At 55.4% G+C, this 14,880-nt stretch overlaps 1 protein-coding gene across 1 annotated transcript; it reads left to right on the top strand.

Moving 5' to 3' along the window:
* The first annotated feature begins 7,202 nt into the window (after positions 1–7,202).
* Positions 7,203–13,132, top strand: LOC108311499 (lateral signaling target protein 2 homolog). The gene is made up of 6 exons (XM_037742140.1): positions 7,203–7,209; positions 7,381–7,701; positions 8,465–8,581; positions 11,021–11,125; positions 11,381–11,484; positions 11,926–13,132. Exons 1-6 carry the CDS (start codon positions 7,203–7,205, stop codon positions 12,055–12,057), a joined length of 786 nt encoding a protein of 261 aa, XP_037598068.1. The 3' UTR covers positions 12,058–13,132.
* The last annotated feature ends 1,748 nt before the right edge of the window (positions 13,133–14,880 follow it).

The raw sequence follows: 14,880 nt of genomic DNA, 5'->3' as shown, positions 1-14,880 counted from the left end.
CCAGCTAATTTTTTGTATTTTTAGTAGAGACGGGGTTTCACCATGTTGACCAGGATGGTCTCGATCTCTTGACCTCGTGATCCACCCGCCTCGGCCTCCCATAGTGCTGGGATTACAGGCTTGAGCCACCGCACCCGGCCTTAAATTTATTTTCTTTAGAGACAGAGTCTTGCTATATTACCCAGGCTAGCCTTGAATTCTTGGGCTCAAGGGATCCTCCCGCCTCAGCGTCCCCATAGCTGGGACTACAGGCTGTTTTCTCCTTGTTAGCCTTTGCAATGGTTTCAAGAGTTCAAAAATTAATCTATCTGATGTCATAATGAGAAACATCCTGTGATGCTATTAGTTTTTCCAAGTTGGCATTTTCTTTTTTCACAGACTCCTAGAGGTTCAAGGCGACAAAGTCCTGTCTTTCTGTTTGCATACACATTTGCCAAACTCTTTATGGCATCAGATTCGTTTGGGCTTTGCTACAATCTTTCTTTTCCATAGTAATTGGAATTGAAATTATCAGTTCAGTAAACTTCCCTCCTCTGCTCTGTCAAATTGCTGAATTCAGACATGTTCCATGTTCCCAGCATCTCAGAGGCTCCCCTCACCATTTTTCCCACCCCAGTGATGACATCGGGCATTTGTCCTCCCTGTGTGCTGTTCAAGAGAGCAGGACTCTGGGAACTCGGCCACTGTCCTGTGCCCTAAATCTGACACAGCTGAAGACACAGGCTGGTCAGCCTTTGGTTTCGATGAGACTGTTTAGAATGGCACTGTCTTTCTTCACCACAGAATGACATTTCATAGTAGTTTAAACCACAGCGGGGCCGTTGCAGGAGTCTGTGCCACCTTCTGTAAGAGAGTGGCAGGAAGCAGCACTCAGGCAGCAGGTGCGGGCGTGTCTAGCAGCTGCAGGAGACTGGACTTGTAGACATCTGGGCGAACATGCTGAGATGGCACTGATCCGCTGACTTGAGAATGCCAGCGACAAGAGTTCAGACTCAGGAAGCTGCTGGCGGGGGAGGTGCCCCTCGCTCCTCCAGTGTCTGCTTCTCGTGGCTCGCTGCCCTTCTGTGTCTTAAATGGTGGCCACGTCTCACCTGTACTGTACTGTTCCTTCCTCACCACAGGGATAGACCCTCCGGGTACCAGCTCACTTCTCGGCTCTGTCTCGTTATGTGTGCAGCTCCCCCACTAGGCATGGCTTCTAGGGGACACACGGCATCTGATCTACCCCTGGGGTCCTCCTCATGGCCCTACTCTGTCTGTTCAGCAACTGGCCACCAGGGATCAACACCCTTCCAGATGTAGTTTCCCGGGCCACTGGTATCCCAACAGTGGCCCCTGCTGTGGTTTGAACGTGTGCTCCAAAGTTCACATGTTGGTAGCTGAATCCCCACCGCAGCAGCGTTGAGAGGTGGGACCCTTAAGAGGTGATTAGGTCATGAGGGCTTTGCCTTCCTGAGTGGATTGATGTTATTGCTGCAGTGGGGTCCTTACAATGGGTGGGCCCACCGTGCTCCTAGAGCTTCCAGCCGACCAGGGCAGGGAGGCAGGAGAGGGCCTTTCCTGTGGCAAGCGAAGGGTGCCAGGGGTTGAGATGGCCATCAGCGATCTGATCCACCCATGAGCAACCGGCCAGCCTTGGCCTGGCCTCGGCCTCAACCTGCCAGAAGGAGTCATTGCTCTTAGCCACAGTCAACTCTCTACGGAGCATCAGGGCCCTTCCCCGATCTTCCTCCTCCAGGGATGCTTCAGCAGCAGACTCCTGTCCACACAGCCTGCCTAGCCTCAGGGCGTTGGTCCAAGGGGCTGGAGCTGCCAGCTGAATGCATCCCAAGGGCTCCTCCTTTCAGGGAAACAAGCTCCTCGCCACAGGCAGGGCCCGAGGGTGCCATCTGCTGCCAGCAGGCGCTTCCCTCGCTTCTTGAAATGGCATCTCTTCTGATCACAAAACAATACTTGATCTGAAAAGAGACTTTGAAAATAATAATTTACCTGTAACGTTACTACTGAAATAAGTGTAAGATTAATGGCTTACATTGAGTATGTTCCCCAGTGTGTGTCATTTATGTATACATGATATGTCTAATTTTTATTTTTATTATTTTATTTATGTATTTTAAGAGACAGAGTCTTGCTGTTTGCCGGGCTGTCGTGGAGTGCAGAGACGCCCTCACAGCTCACTGTACCCTCAAACTCTTGGGCTCAAGCGGTCCTCCCACCTCAGGCTCCAGAGCAGCTGGGACTACAGGTGCACACCACCATGCCTGGCTAATTTTTCTATTTTTTGCACAGACAAGGATCTTGTCATGTTGCCCAGGCTGGTCTTAAACTCCTGGCCTGAAGTGATCCTCCTGCCTGGGCCTCCTGATAAGTGCTGGCATCGTAGGCATGAGCCACCACACCTGGCCTCTAATTTTTTAAATGCTGCATTTTTCGCTTCACAGTTTAACATTTGCAGTGAACTGCCCTTCTGCAGATAGTCTCACCGTATGGAAATGACCTAATGTATCGAGTCAACTCCCTGTCAATGCACATTTAGCTTATAAGCTATTTCTTGAATATGAGTTTGCTGGCTGTTTACAAGAAATGGTCCCTACTGTTGTTTGTTAGATGCGCAGCTCAGTGATTTTCGGTACATCCACGAGGTTGTACAACAACGTCACCGTCTAATTCAAAACATTTTCATCACATTTCTTTAGAAACCCCCTCCACATTCATTCCCCTCCTGCTTCAGCTGTTGCAGCCACAGACCTGCTTTCTGCCCCTGTGGGTTTGCGTGTAATAGACATTTCATGTGAATGGGATCATTCATACAGTATGTGATCTTTTGTGACCGGCTTCTTTCACTCAGCATGATGGGTTTGTTTTTTGTTCGCGTTTTTGTTTTTTGAGACAGAGTCTCGCTCTGTCGCCCAGGCTGGAGTGCTGTGGCACAACCTTGGCTCACTGCAACCTCCGCTTTCCGGGTTCAAGTGTGATTCTACTGCCTCAGTCTCCTGCAAAGCTGAGACTACAGGTGCCTGCTACCACGCCCGGCTAATTTTTATATTTTTAGGAGAGAAAGGTTTTCACCATGTTGGCCAGGCCGGTCTCGAACTCCTGACCTCAAGTGATCCACCCGCCTCGGCCTCCCAAAGTGCTGGGATGACAGTATGATGTTTTCAACGTTCATCCACACTGTGGCACATGGAAGTGCTTCATTCCTGTCCATGGCTGAAAACTTCCTCCATTACACAGATAGACCACATTTTGTCTATCCACTCAGCTGTTTTCCAAAGGGGCTGTGCCATTTTATATTCCCATAAGGAAGAAATGAGGATTCCAGTTCCTTCATGTCCTCCCCTTCCTCACCACAACTTGCTATTTTCTGTTTTTTTTTTTTTTTTTCTTTTGCGGGGGAGGGGGGCATTATTCTAATCATGCTAATCCATAAAATGGCATTTCCTTGTAACGTTCGGCATCCACTGACATTGCTGTTGGGAGTCTGTTCATGTGCTTATTCGCCATGTGTGTGTCTTCTCTGGAAAAATGTCTGTTCAAATCCATTTTCCATTTTTTCAGTAGCAGTTTTTTGTCTTTCTGTTGTTGGCCTGTAAGAATTCTTTCTATATTGCAGATACTATGTCCTTATCAGACACATGATTTGCAGATATTATTCCGTGGGCTTTCTCTTCACTTTCTTGGTGGCGTCCTGTGAAGCAGGGAGCCTTAAATGTGACGCAGCACAGTTCTGTTTTCTCTTTTGCTGCTCGTGCTTTAGGTGTCACGTCTAGAAAGCTGTGGCCGAGTCCAACGCCATGAAGATTTACTCTAACGTTTTCTCTTAAGAATTTTAAGCCCGGGCGTGGTGGCTCACACCTATAATCCCAGCACTTTGGGAGTCTGAGGTGGGCGCATCCCTTGAGCCCAGGAGTTCGAGACCAGCCTGGGCAACACGGTGAAACCCCATCTCTACTAAAAATACAAAAATTAGCCAGGCATGGTGGTGTGCACCTGTGGTCCCAGCTACTCGGGAGGCTGAGATGGGAGGCTCACCTGAGCCCCGGGAATCGAAGCTGCAGTGAGCCATGATTACACCACTGCACTCCAGCCTGGGTGACAGAGTGAGAAAGCATCTTAAAAAAAAAAAAAAAAGACAGAAATTTAGAGTTTTAGCTCTGACGTTTAGATATTTAATTCATTTCAACTTAATTTTCGTATGTGGTATAAGGTGAGTTTAGCTTCATCCTTTTGCACGTGTCTCTGCTTTTCCAGCAGCATTTGTGGAAAAGACTATTGCTACCTCGTCGGTGGTCTTGGCACTTGCTGAGAGTCCATCGCCTGTAAGCGTGTGGGTTATTTCCGGACTCGGATTCGTCTGTATGTCGGTCCTAAGCTGGCGCCACAGTCTGCATTACCGTTCTTTTGTGCCAAATTTCAAATCACAAGTGTGAGTCCTCCAACTTGTTTTTTTTTTTTTTTCCTTCTTTTGGCTATTCTGGGTCCCTCGAATCATTTCCATATTAATTTTAGGATCAGGTTGTCAATTTCTGCAAGGAAAAAAAGGCAGCTGACACTTCCGTGTGGATTGTGCTGAATGCGTGGATGGATCTGGGGAGTTGCGGCTTCTCAACGATACTGTCTTCCGGTCTGTGAACACGAGACGTCCTCCCATTTACGTGGGTCCTCTAATATTTTTCAACAATGTTTTCTTGTTTTCAGCGTATGATTCTTGTACTTCTTTTGTTAAATTTATTCCAAGTATTTTAATTTTTTTATGCTATTGCAAAGGACTAAGGATTGTTTCCTTAATTTCACTTTCAGTTTATTGCTACCATATCTACACACAAGTGATTTTTTAAAGCCTTTATTGATATGTAGCATACATACCACAAAATTCACCTTCCTACAGCACACAGTTCTGTGGTTTTTGGTAATAACACCCCCAGCCTTCTGCGTCGGGCGCTGTGCCAATCCGGCCTTCTGCCATGCATTTGCTGCCCCTGTTCCCTTTCCTCTGCTCTCCCTGCCCCAATTCTTTTTTTTGTATTTTTAATTTTTGTAAAATATATGTAGCATGAAGTTCACTATTCAGCCCTTCCTAAGCGTACAGTTTCATGGCATTGAACACACTCAGTGCTGTGCAACCCCCACCAGTGTCCTCCTCTTCCCCAGCTGAAACCTTTCCCCATCACTCCCTCCATCCACGCTCCCCGGCCTCTGCCCACCCTGGCGCCCAGCGTCCTACTTTGCATCTCTATGAACGTGATGGCTCTCAGGACCTGGTGTCGGGGACTCGGGCAGGATCCATCCTCTGGTAACTAGGTCATTTCACTCAGCATGATGTTGCCAACATCCAACCATGCCGTAGCCTGGATCTGGATTTCCTTCCCTTTTAATGCTGAATAATATTCTACTGAATGATGGACCACATTGGGCTTATCCACACCTCTGCCAGCAGACACCTGGCTTGCTGCCGTCTCTCGGCTTCTGTGAACATGGGTGTGTAGTATCTGTCTGAGCCCAGCTTTAGTTCCTTTGGTTAAGGCTGTGATGAGGCTGGGGGTACTGAGTGGAAGCTGACATCCTGGACAGTAAAGGCCCCTCCCTCATTCAGCTCCCAGGGCAGAGGGCAGCAAGGTCCACACCCCCAAGCTGAAGGCCAGGGGCTTCATTTGTGGATCCTGCACCACCCGGGAGGGGAGAGCCACAGAGCATCGTCGGGGTCCCAGCAGAGGATCTGATCCCAGGGGCCCAGGGCCCCCAAGCCTCCCACCGTGGCCCCACGTTCCAGTGAATATTCAGCTTGTTAGCATGTCGCCGTGAGGGAGGGAGCCCCGTGCAACTCTGGGGCCTCTTCCAGCCTCCTACCTATCCTCTGCTGCAGCCTGCTGCCCTGAATTCTCACGTGCGTCGTGCCACTGTGCTTCTGCAGGGTTGATGTCATGAGGCTGTGTCCCTAAATTAGATACCAGGCAGTTCTGCAGTTTCCCTCGGTGTGAAAGGACTCACGCCACGTGTGACTCACTCGCGTTGGCGGGGCCGTGGCAGGCTCACCTCCGCCTCTGTGGCCTCTGCTGGTAAGTGATTAGATCACGGTCGATCTTCCATCACGTTGGTCCCAGACTTGGGACCCTGTCCAGCATTTCACTGGAGCAGCGCTGACTCTAAGACCGCACGTCTCTGCAGACAGACGCAGACCCGTGTCTCCAGCGTGTGCCGGCAACAGAGGCCACCGGGCTGTGGAGTGTGGACAGCCCTGGTTTTACCGAAATGGTGCGAACATTTCTTCCGAAGTGGTTGCACCGGTTGACACTCCCACCAGCAAGGCGAAGGTTCCGGTTGTTCCACCCACCCTTCCTCCTTTCCGACAGGAGGATCCCCGAACATTCGGGCGAGGCTCGGCGTGAGACACGGCCAAGTAAAGGAGCCAAGCCCTCCAAAGGAGGCCACGCGGGACACCAGTGGCAACTGGAAAAAATGATCATGAATATTTCTAGGCAGAGAAAAGATTTTGCATCCATGAAACAACAGTAACAGCAGTAAATTAAAAACCTGATAGCAGAAATTTAAAAGTCAAGAGTAAACTTAGAAGAACAAGTTGGAGGAAATTTCCCAGAAAATGGAACAAAAAGATAGATAGAAGATAAATTAAAATGAGAGGGGTCAGGGTGCACCCCTAGAGTTGGGCAAGGTGAACAGGCCTTCGTATAGGCCCAGCTGCGAACGACGTATAGGGTCACCGGGGAACCTCTGAACAGCAGATCTGGTCAAAGCTGAGGATGCAGCTGTGGGAAGGTGGAGATGGGAAGTGTGGGTGGGGGCGGGGGATCCTGTGTTCGTTTCTTGAGGCTGCTGTCACCGGCCTAAGCCCTAGAAACTGTCTCACAGACTGGAGGCCAGAAATCCAGACTCCGGCAGAGCCTCACGCCGCGCACCTCTCCCAGCTTCTGGGGGTTCCAGGTGTTCTTGGCTTGGGGCCGCATCTCCAGTCTCAGCCTCGTGTCCATGTGGGCTCTCCGCCCGCCTGTGTCTGTGTCCTTGTCTGCCTCTCATAAGGACTCTTGTCACTGGACTTAGGGCCTGTCCGGCTTACTCAGGACAACCTCTTCCTCTCCAGATGCTTCACCTAGTGACAGCTGCCGAGGCCCTCTTTCCAAATGAGGTCAGGTTCACAGGTTCCAGGGGCTAGGGTGGGGGCCGCCTGACAGGCCGTTAGAAAAGGCATGCAAGGTGAGCTGACGCTTCCGTCGGGGAAGTGGGTGGATATTAAGACAGGAGCGCAGCCTCAGTGGGTGAGTCACCACCAGTGTCAATTCCAGGAGGCCCAGCAGAAATCAGAGGCCCAGAACAGGGCTGGGACTGGCTGAGAGCCCTGTCGCACCACCTGGCTTACGTGGTGAGGACGTTTTAGGTTAAGTGATAGGAAAGTTGTGTATCTGGGCCACAGACCCACACCTGTGGGGTGGGCATCTGCGACGACACAGACTTTTGCCTTGACCAGTGACCTTCCGGCTCCGCAGCCCCTCCCTGTAACCCACCCACACACCCTGTCTCCTTCTCCACGCAGCAGCTCCGCGGCTGGGTCTTGCTCCTCAGACAAGACGGGGCCAGAGGCAGCCCCAGCAGCCACACCCGTCGCCCCACAGGCCACGAGAGAGAAGATCCGGTCCAGGTTCCATGGCAGCCACGACCTTATTCACCGCCTGTTCGTCTGCATTTCAGGTGCCCTCTTGGGGCCTGGGACGGGCGCATGGCTTGAGGGCACATGGGCTGCACTTTACTGGAGGTCAGGCGGGGTGTATACAGCCTCCCCATCACTTTCTTGGAAACGGCAGCCTGCTCTGCCGCTTAGGAGCAAGCACTCCTCCTCATGGAGAAGGCTGGACTGACCTCACACAGGCGGGAGGAGCGGGAGGGGTCTGCAGGTGAGGTAGGGAGGCATTTTCCTCCAGGGAGTGGTGGCGGGGGCAATGGGGTTTGGGGACGGGAGAGCCAGTGCTGGTACCACCGCTGGGCAGGGTCCACCCTGGGCTCTCAGCCACATAGGCTGTTGGGGGCTGTTCCTGCAGTGGGGGTGGGGGCACGCTTTGCAGGTAGACACATCTGGATGCCTGAGGGGCTGTGTCATTCTGGGTGTGGGCACAGTACAGGGGCTCTGTGAGTGTCCCTCAGCACATGGCCGGGCCAGCTCGGCAGTGAGGGCTGTGGCCTGTGCATAAAAGTTGTGAATGTCAGTGGCAGACAGACTGTGGCGGGGGTGTCTGTGTGGTCCTCTCCCTTCCCCTGCTCTTTCTCAACTCCCAAGTTTTTATTCCTCTCAAGGGAATCCTCCCCCAAGGGGATGGGCCTCCTCCTTCCCTTACTGATCTGAGAACATGCTGGTCTCGGCTGTGAGCTCTGGCTGGGTCGGCCCAGCCCACAGCACCGACCTCCAAAGTTCCTTCCATTCGTCCTTCTGTCTGTTACCGTGGTCTTCCTCCCTCAGGTGTGGCTGACCAGCTGCAAACAAACTATGCCAGTGACCTGAGAAGTATTCTCAAAACGCTGTTTGAGGTCATGGCCACCAAGCCAGAAGCAGATGACAAGGACAAGTTAAGGAAGGGTGAGTGCCCACTCAGGACAGGCTCTGTGGCTGCACTGGTGGCTGTGTCCCTGCCCACAGAAATCCTCATCTTCCAGCCCTGGGCAAATAGGGCCCTACCAAGCAATCATGGACCCCAGGATTCACAAGACCTCCACACTCCACATGTGCCAGGCTGCCCTGCCTGCTGGGGAGCCAAGGGGCAGAGCAGCAGGCCCAGGAAGTGCCCAGACAGGCTACCTGCCCGGGAAGTGGCTCCACCCCTGCAAACCAGCAGATGGGCCAGGGCCTCTGGGTGATGCCCACAGCTTCGGCTCCTGTCCACTGGCCATGCAGCAGCAAGATGACCTCACTTCTGGCTCTGATGGAGGCTGGGAGTGTCCACACCCTCCCTCTTAAGGATGAGACTCGGCCGTGGTGCAGCATCCCTTCCACTGAGTGCCACCTCTCAGAGCAGTGGGAGGCAGCCGACCCTGAACTCCCCTCCCTATGAGGGTAGCAGAGTCTGCTGCTGCCCATGAGCTGCTGAGGTGTCACACACGGTCGGCACAGGACAAGCACACAGGCACACTCTCACAGCCATCTCACACACAGGCACATGCATACACACATGCACACACGGTCTCATGCATACCCACCCCCGCACGCACATGTACACACACACACACATGTTCTCATGCATACCTATACCCACATTCACACATAAGCACACACATGCACACAGGTTCTCATGCATACCCACACCCGCACACACACGTGCACACACACATGTGTTCTTATGCATACCCACACCCACATTCACACATAAGCACATGCATGCACATGTTCTCATACATACCCCCACAGACGTGCACACACACACATGCACATACGTTCTCGTGCATACCCACACCTGCACACAAATGCACATACATGCAAACAGATTCTCATGCATACCCACACCTGCACGCACATACACATGCATGTACGTTCTCATGCATACCAACACCCGCACACATGTACACACACATGCACACACATTCTCATGCATACCCACACGCACACGTGCACACACACATACATGCATGTTCTCATGTATACCCACGCCCTCACACACCTGTGCACACATACAAGCACATTCTCATGCATACCCACACCCTCACACACACGTGCACAAACATACATGCACACATGTTCTCATGCTTACCTGCACCCATGCACACAGGTGCGCACACACACACACACACGTTCTCATGCATACCCACACCCACACACACACGCAAGCACACACACACGCACATGTTCTCATGCTTATCCACACCCATGCGCGTGTGCACACACACATGCACACATTCTTTTGCATACCCACACCCACGCACACACATGCATACTCACAGCCGCACACACACATGCACACACATATCCTTGCATGCCCACACACACACACACACATGCACACACACATGCACGCACGTTCTCATGCATACCCACACCCGCACACATGCATAGACACACGTGCACGCACATTCTCATACTTACCCACACCCATGCACACACACATGCATGCACGTTCTCATGCTTATCCACACCCATGCACATGTGCACACACACATGCACACACGTTCTCATGCATACCCACACACACACGTGCACACACACATGCATGCATGCTTTCATGTGTGCCCACACCCATGTACACATACACATGCACACATGTACTTATGCTTCCTCACACCTGCACACACATACGCTCAGCATGTGAACATACGCTCTCACTCACACATGCACCTACATTATCTTGAAGGGAAAACATCAGGGCAGGGACTGGTTAGGCACAGGGAGTCTGGCCCTTGGTTCCGGTAGGATCCAGGGCGGGAAAGGGGGCTCAGCCCCTGCTCGCCACCCCTGGTGCCCTGGTGCTAAGCTGAGGCACCTCTTCTGGCAAAGTCACCCCTTGCCACAGGGGCTCCTGCTCATGGAGTGTCCAGGCACACAGGGCAGCCCGCCTGGTCCCGGAGCTCTGGCCCAACAGGGAGGAGGCCATGTGCTGACCCAGCTCTGCCCTGCAGAATCCACACCGCCAGGCAGCATTCCACCAGGGAAGTTGGCAGGGCTGCTTTCTGGAAATCGTGATTCAGAGACAGCAGGTGACGTGGCTCTGCTCTGCACACAGAGGCTGTGAGCTCGGGTCCTGGCTACACACGGGCCATGCAGGGCCCCAGAGCTGGATGCCTCTGTTGGGGGCAGCAGCCACAGGCTTCTGGGCCCCCATGTTGTGCAAAGGAGAGGCCCTTGCCCAGGAAGAGTCCCAGCCAGGATCAGTGCCCAACATTTCGTGGTGCCACCTGCCATAAGACTGCCAGGGGCTTGGGGAGCTGACCCACGGCTGGAAGCCCCCAGCTGTGCCCAGCAGGTGCAGGTGACCCTGCATCAGTTGCCTGTACCCCTCACCCTACCTGACAGCCCCCTTTTCTCCATCAGTCACCCAGACTCTGCGGAGTGCAGCCTTGGAGGACTGTGCACTGTGCCAGGAGACTCTGTCGTCCTCGGAACTGGCAGCCAAGACCCGCGATGGGGACTTTGAAGGTGTGTAGGAGGCTCTGGCCTGGGACCTGCACCAGAAACCAGTGGGGGCCGTGGGAGCCAGCCTTCCTCCTGGGGGAGGGGCTGCAGGCCACCCAGTCCAGGTGTGAGAGCTGGAGACCGTCCCCGGGAGGCTGGCTGGAGGTCGGGCAGCTTGGAAGTCTGGGATGGGAAGGAGGGCCCAGGGCAGGTTGAGGGTGCCGGCCCAGCCTACCTGCCCCTGCCGTTGCTGATGTGAAGCTGCTGTTGTTGTGACAGAGCCCCCTGAGTGGGTGCCAGACGAGGCCTGTGGCTTCTGCACGGCGTGCAAGGCACCCTTCACCGTCATCCGCCGGAAGCACCACTGCCGCAGCTGCGGGAAGGTGGGTGGGACCCCCCCGTGCACAGAGGGTCCCCCAGCACTCAAGGGTGACCGTGGACACAGCCTGAGGTCTGGCAGTTGGGACCAATGCCCAGGGAGGCCGGAGAGGCCCGTGGGATCTTGTGCAGAGCCCCTGAAGTTCCTGGGCCCTGCTCTGACTCCAGGCATTTGGCCATGGGACCTGGATGGTGCCCAGGTCCAGCCCCAGGGAGGGGACAGCGGGTGTGAACTGGAGCCTGCAGCAGCCTTGGGGCAGGATGTGGACCCCTCATGGAGTGCAGCCGCCTCAAGGTCCCAGCACCACAGCCCCATCACCCAGGGCCGAGCGGTCCCCACCCACCAATGCGTCCTGAGCTGGGTGGGTGGGCATGTGGGAGGGCGAGGAGCCAGGGTGGGTGGGGCCGGCCTGCTACGGACCCTCACTGCCCCAACCCCCTTCCAGATCTTCTGCTCCCGCTGCTCCTCACACTCAGCGCCGCTGCCCCGCTACGGGCAGGTGAAGCCAGTCCGAGTGTGCACCCATTGCTACGTGTTCCACGTCACACCCTTCTACAGCGACAAGGCCGGCCTGTGACGCAGCGCCAGGGGCAGCCCAAACCTGCCCTGGGCCAGGAACCTCCAGGAAGGAGGGGCAGTGCTGCAGGCGGGTCTCACAGCGTCTCATGAGCCCCCACCACTCCAGGGCTGCCCAGACCTCTAGAGTATCCAGAGCCTCTGTCTCGCCCACCCTGCCTCCCCGCAGGGACCCCAGCCGGCTGCAGGGGCTGACAGGAGGTCAGCTTTGCCCAGCAGTGGACCCGGAGGAGCCTGGTGGCTCGCCCAGGGCAGGGTGCCTGGCGGGGAAGGCACGTTGGAGCTCTTCGGGGGCTGTGGGAATCGGGGTGGGTGCTGGAGGTGGGCGGGAGTGGGGCCGCTCCGCTGCCTCTGCTGTGGTGGTGAATCTGGAAGCCGGAGTGAGGGCCACTTTGCAGGCTCTGCAGTGCAGCAGGACTCCCCATGTGCCTCCCAAACCCAAAATGCAGGCGGCCCATTCTCCCCCACAGCGGCCCACCTCGTTCCCCAGCCCTCACCCCGCCACCCCCATCCTTCCTCAGGACGTGGCTAAACAACATGCATCTCATTCCTTCTTGGAGCGGGGACAGGCGGGAAGCTGACCCAGCGGTCCTCTAGGGAGGCAGGGTGCTCCCCCCTGCTGATGGCGTGGGGGTCCGACCAGGCGCTGACGCCATAGGCAGAGGTTGCTGGGGGCCTTGGGTCAGGCTTACCAATCAGCCAGGACGCCCGGGGCCACCAGCGTGGCCACAACCTCTCCTTCCCTCTGCCCCCCCGGGAACCCTGCCCATTCCTCACACCCCAGAGCGGCCTGGGACCCAGGCTGCCGCAGCCGAGTGGCCCAGCAGACACCTCCTCAGGCTTAAATCTCAGGCTTCACGTTGTAATGACGATTGCAGTTTTATTTTTGGAGATGACACACCTACTGCTTCTTTTCTAGGATAAACCTGATTACTATTTACTGGTGGAGTGCACATGCTAGAAGTGGCTTCTGGCAGGGGAGTATATAATGGAAGAAATATTATGTATCGAGATTATATTTATTTTCTAAATGCTGTAATTCGAAGCCATTTCCATAAATCTATTGAAGAATTGCAGACACTCTCCTTTCTTCCGTGAACGCGGGTCCCTTTTCTCTGCCTGGAAGGCGATGCGGTTGGTGCCAACACGCATTCTCCTCTAGGAAGCTGGAGGCTTCTGGACTCTTGGGACAATTAAAGGGCAGGACTTGACTCCCACCAGCCCCCAGGAGTGGTGGCCACCCCCTGCCTCCTGCTGGCCCCTTCTCACCTTCCAGGGCTCTGCCCCCACAATGCCTGTCCCCACCTTCCCACCCACCTGCCTGGGCGTCTTCAGCTCAGCCCCTGGCCTGTGGGGGGCAGGTCTAAGTGCTCGTGGCCACCCCAGCTTGGGGCCCGTCCCACCTCGTGGCCCTGGTCATAGCACTGTGCCGCTTGCACTCAGAGCGGCTGCCTTCTGGAGTGTCCCAGAGAGAAGGCAGGAGGGCGGCTGCAGGCTGGGTTGCCTTGACGATGGGCCTGTACCATGGGACTCGGGTGCCCTGTCCTTTGGAGGTGGGCACTGGTGGGTGGGCAGATACTTGGGGCGCTTTATTTCTGGCAAGGGAGAAAGTGTGTTGGAATGTGGAGCCTCATCTGAGCAGGGCTGTTATTTGGGAGCAGAGAATAAGGGACATCCAGGGGACTCTGAGCTGGCCTGCCCGCCCCACGCCCACCCCGGTGGACAGCCATGTTGCATGGAGCTGCGCCACACCCCTTGCCTGCTCCTGGGCACCTATGCTGGCCGCTTCCAGGCCCAGGCACGGAGTCCTCCTCGTCCACCAGGTCAGCGGTGGCAGAGTGAGCGGAGACCAGGAAGAAAGGTCTTCCCCGAAGAGGTCTGGATGTGGCCTGTGCCCCGGCAGCCCTCTAGGCCAGCCCTGGCTGCCTTGTGCAGGGGGAAGCAGAGAGGGCAGCCTTCTCCAAGAGCTGCCCTGCAGGAAAGCCTGGGGCCGCAGGAGCCCCCCAGCAAGGGTGACCAACTGTCTTGTTCCCCCAGGAATGAGAGGTTTCCTGAGCTGCAGGACTTCCATACTAAAGGCAGGACATGTGGCCACTCTACCCATCTATGGGGCTATGCCCACCCCAAGGGCAAAGCCAGGACCTGGGGGCAAGAAAGACCGGGCCAAGGCAGAACCAGCTCTGGAAGGCTCTAGAAAGGAGGGCCTGTTGCCTGCCCACAGATGGGGCTGGGGACCGCAGTCTCTGTGCTGGGGGCAGGAGAGTGCCATGGGCCAGCTCCTGTGAGTTCAGTTTCTCCACTGCTACCATCATTGCCGTCATTTCCTGAGCAGGCCTGTCTACTCCCACAACAGCCCCTCGAGGGAGCAGCATCCCTGTGTTGTAGATGGGGAAACTGAGGCTCGAGGAGGTCTGTAAGTGACAGAACTGGGTTGTGGGCATCTAGGAGGGTCTCCAAGAGGCAGACACAGAAGTGTCCTCTGATGGGAGGCATTCCAGGAAGCATGGGCCATGGCCAATGGTGGCTGGGTGGTGCCTAGAGGCCACTTCCAGGGACGGTGCTGTGGAGGCAGGGGTTTGCCCAGCCCTGAGCACCGGGTTCCTGGTCCCAGCAGCTGGGGAAAGGCTGAGGCTGCCTGGGCCAGGCCTCCTTGCACTGCCTGGGGCTCAGGAGGAAGCCCTGGGGCAGACAGACCATCGCCATACCTGATCTTGGGAGTGCGGCACCCCGTCCGGCCCTGCCCGCTGCAGCCTGAGGCATCTCCCGAGGTCCCCACCAGCCGTACTGTGGTGGGTTCCCTGTGGCTCATCTGTACCTCGGCCAT

This window comes from Cebus imitator, unplaced genomic scaffold (genome assembly GCF_001604975.1).
Source record: "Cebus imitator isolate Cc_AM_T3 unplaced genomic scaffold, Cebus_imitator-1.0 Scaffold117, whole genome shotgun sequence".
In the NCBI taxonomy this organism is placed as follows: Eukaryota; Metazoa; Chordata; class Mammalia; order Primates; family Cebidae; genus Cebus; species Cebus imitator.
Note: the sequence above shows the minus strand (reverse complement) of the source record. Positions and strands in the feature narration are given on the sequence as shown.

Bases quoted from the DNA above. Each gene is read 5' to 3' on its own strand.
- LOC108311499 (XM_037742140.1), top strand. The intron at 7,702-8,464 runs GTGCCCTCTTGG...TTCCTCCCTCAG, and splicing joins CCTGTTCGTCTGCATTTCAG to GTGTGGCTGACCAGCTGCAA. The intron at 8,582-11,020 runs GTGAGTGCCCAC...TTTCTCCATCAG, and splicing joins CAAGGACAAGTTAAGGAAGG to TCACCCAGACTCTGCGGAGT.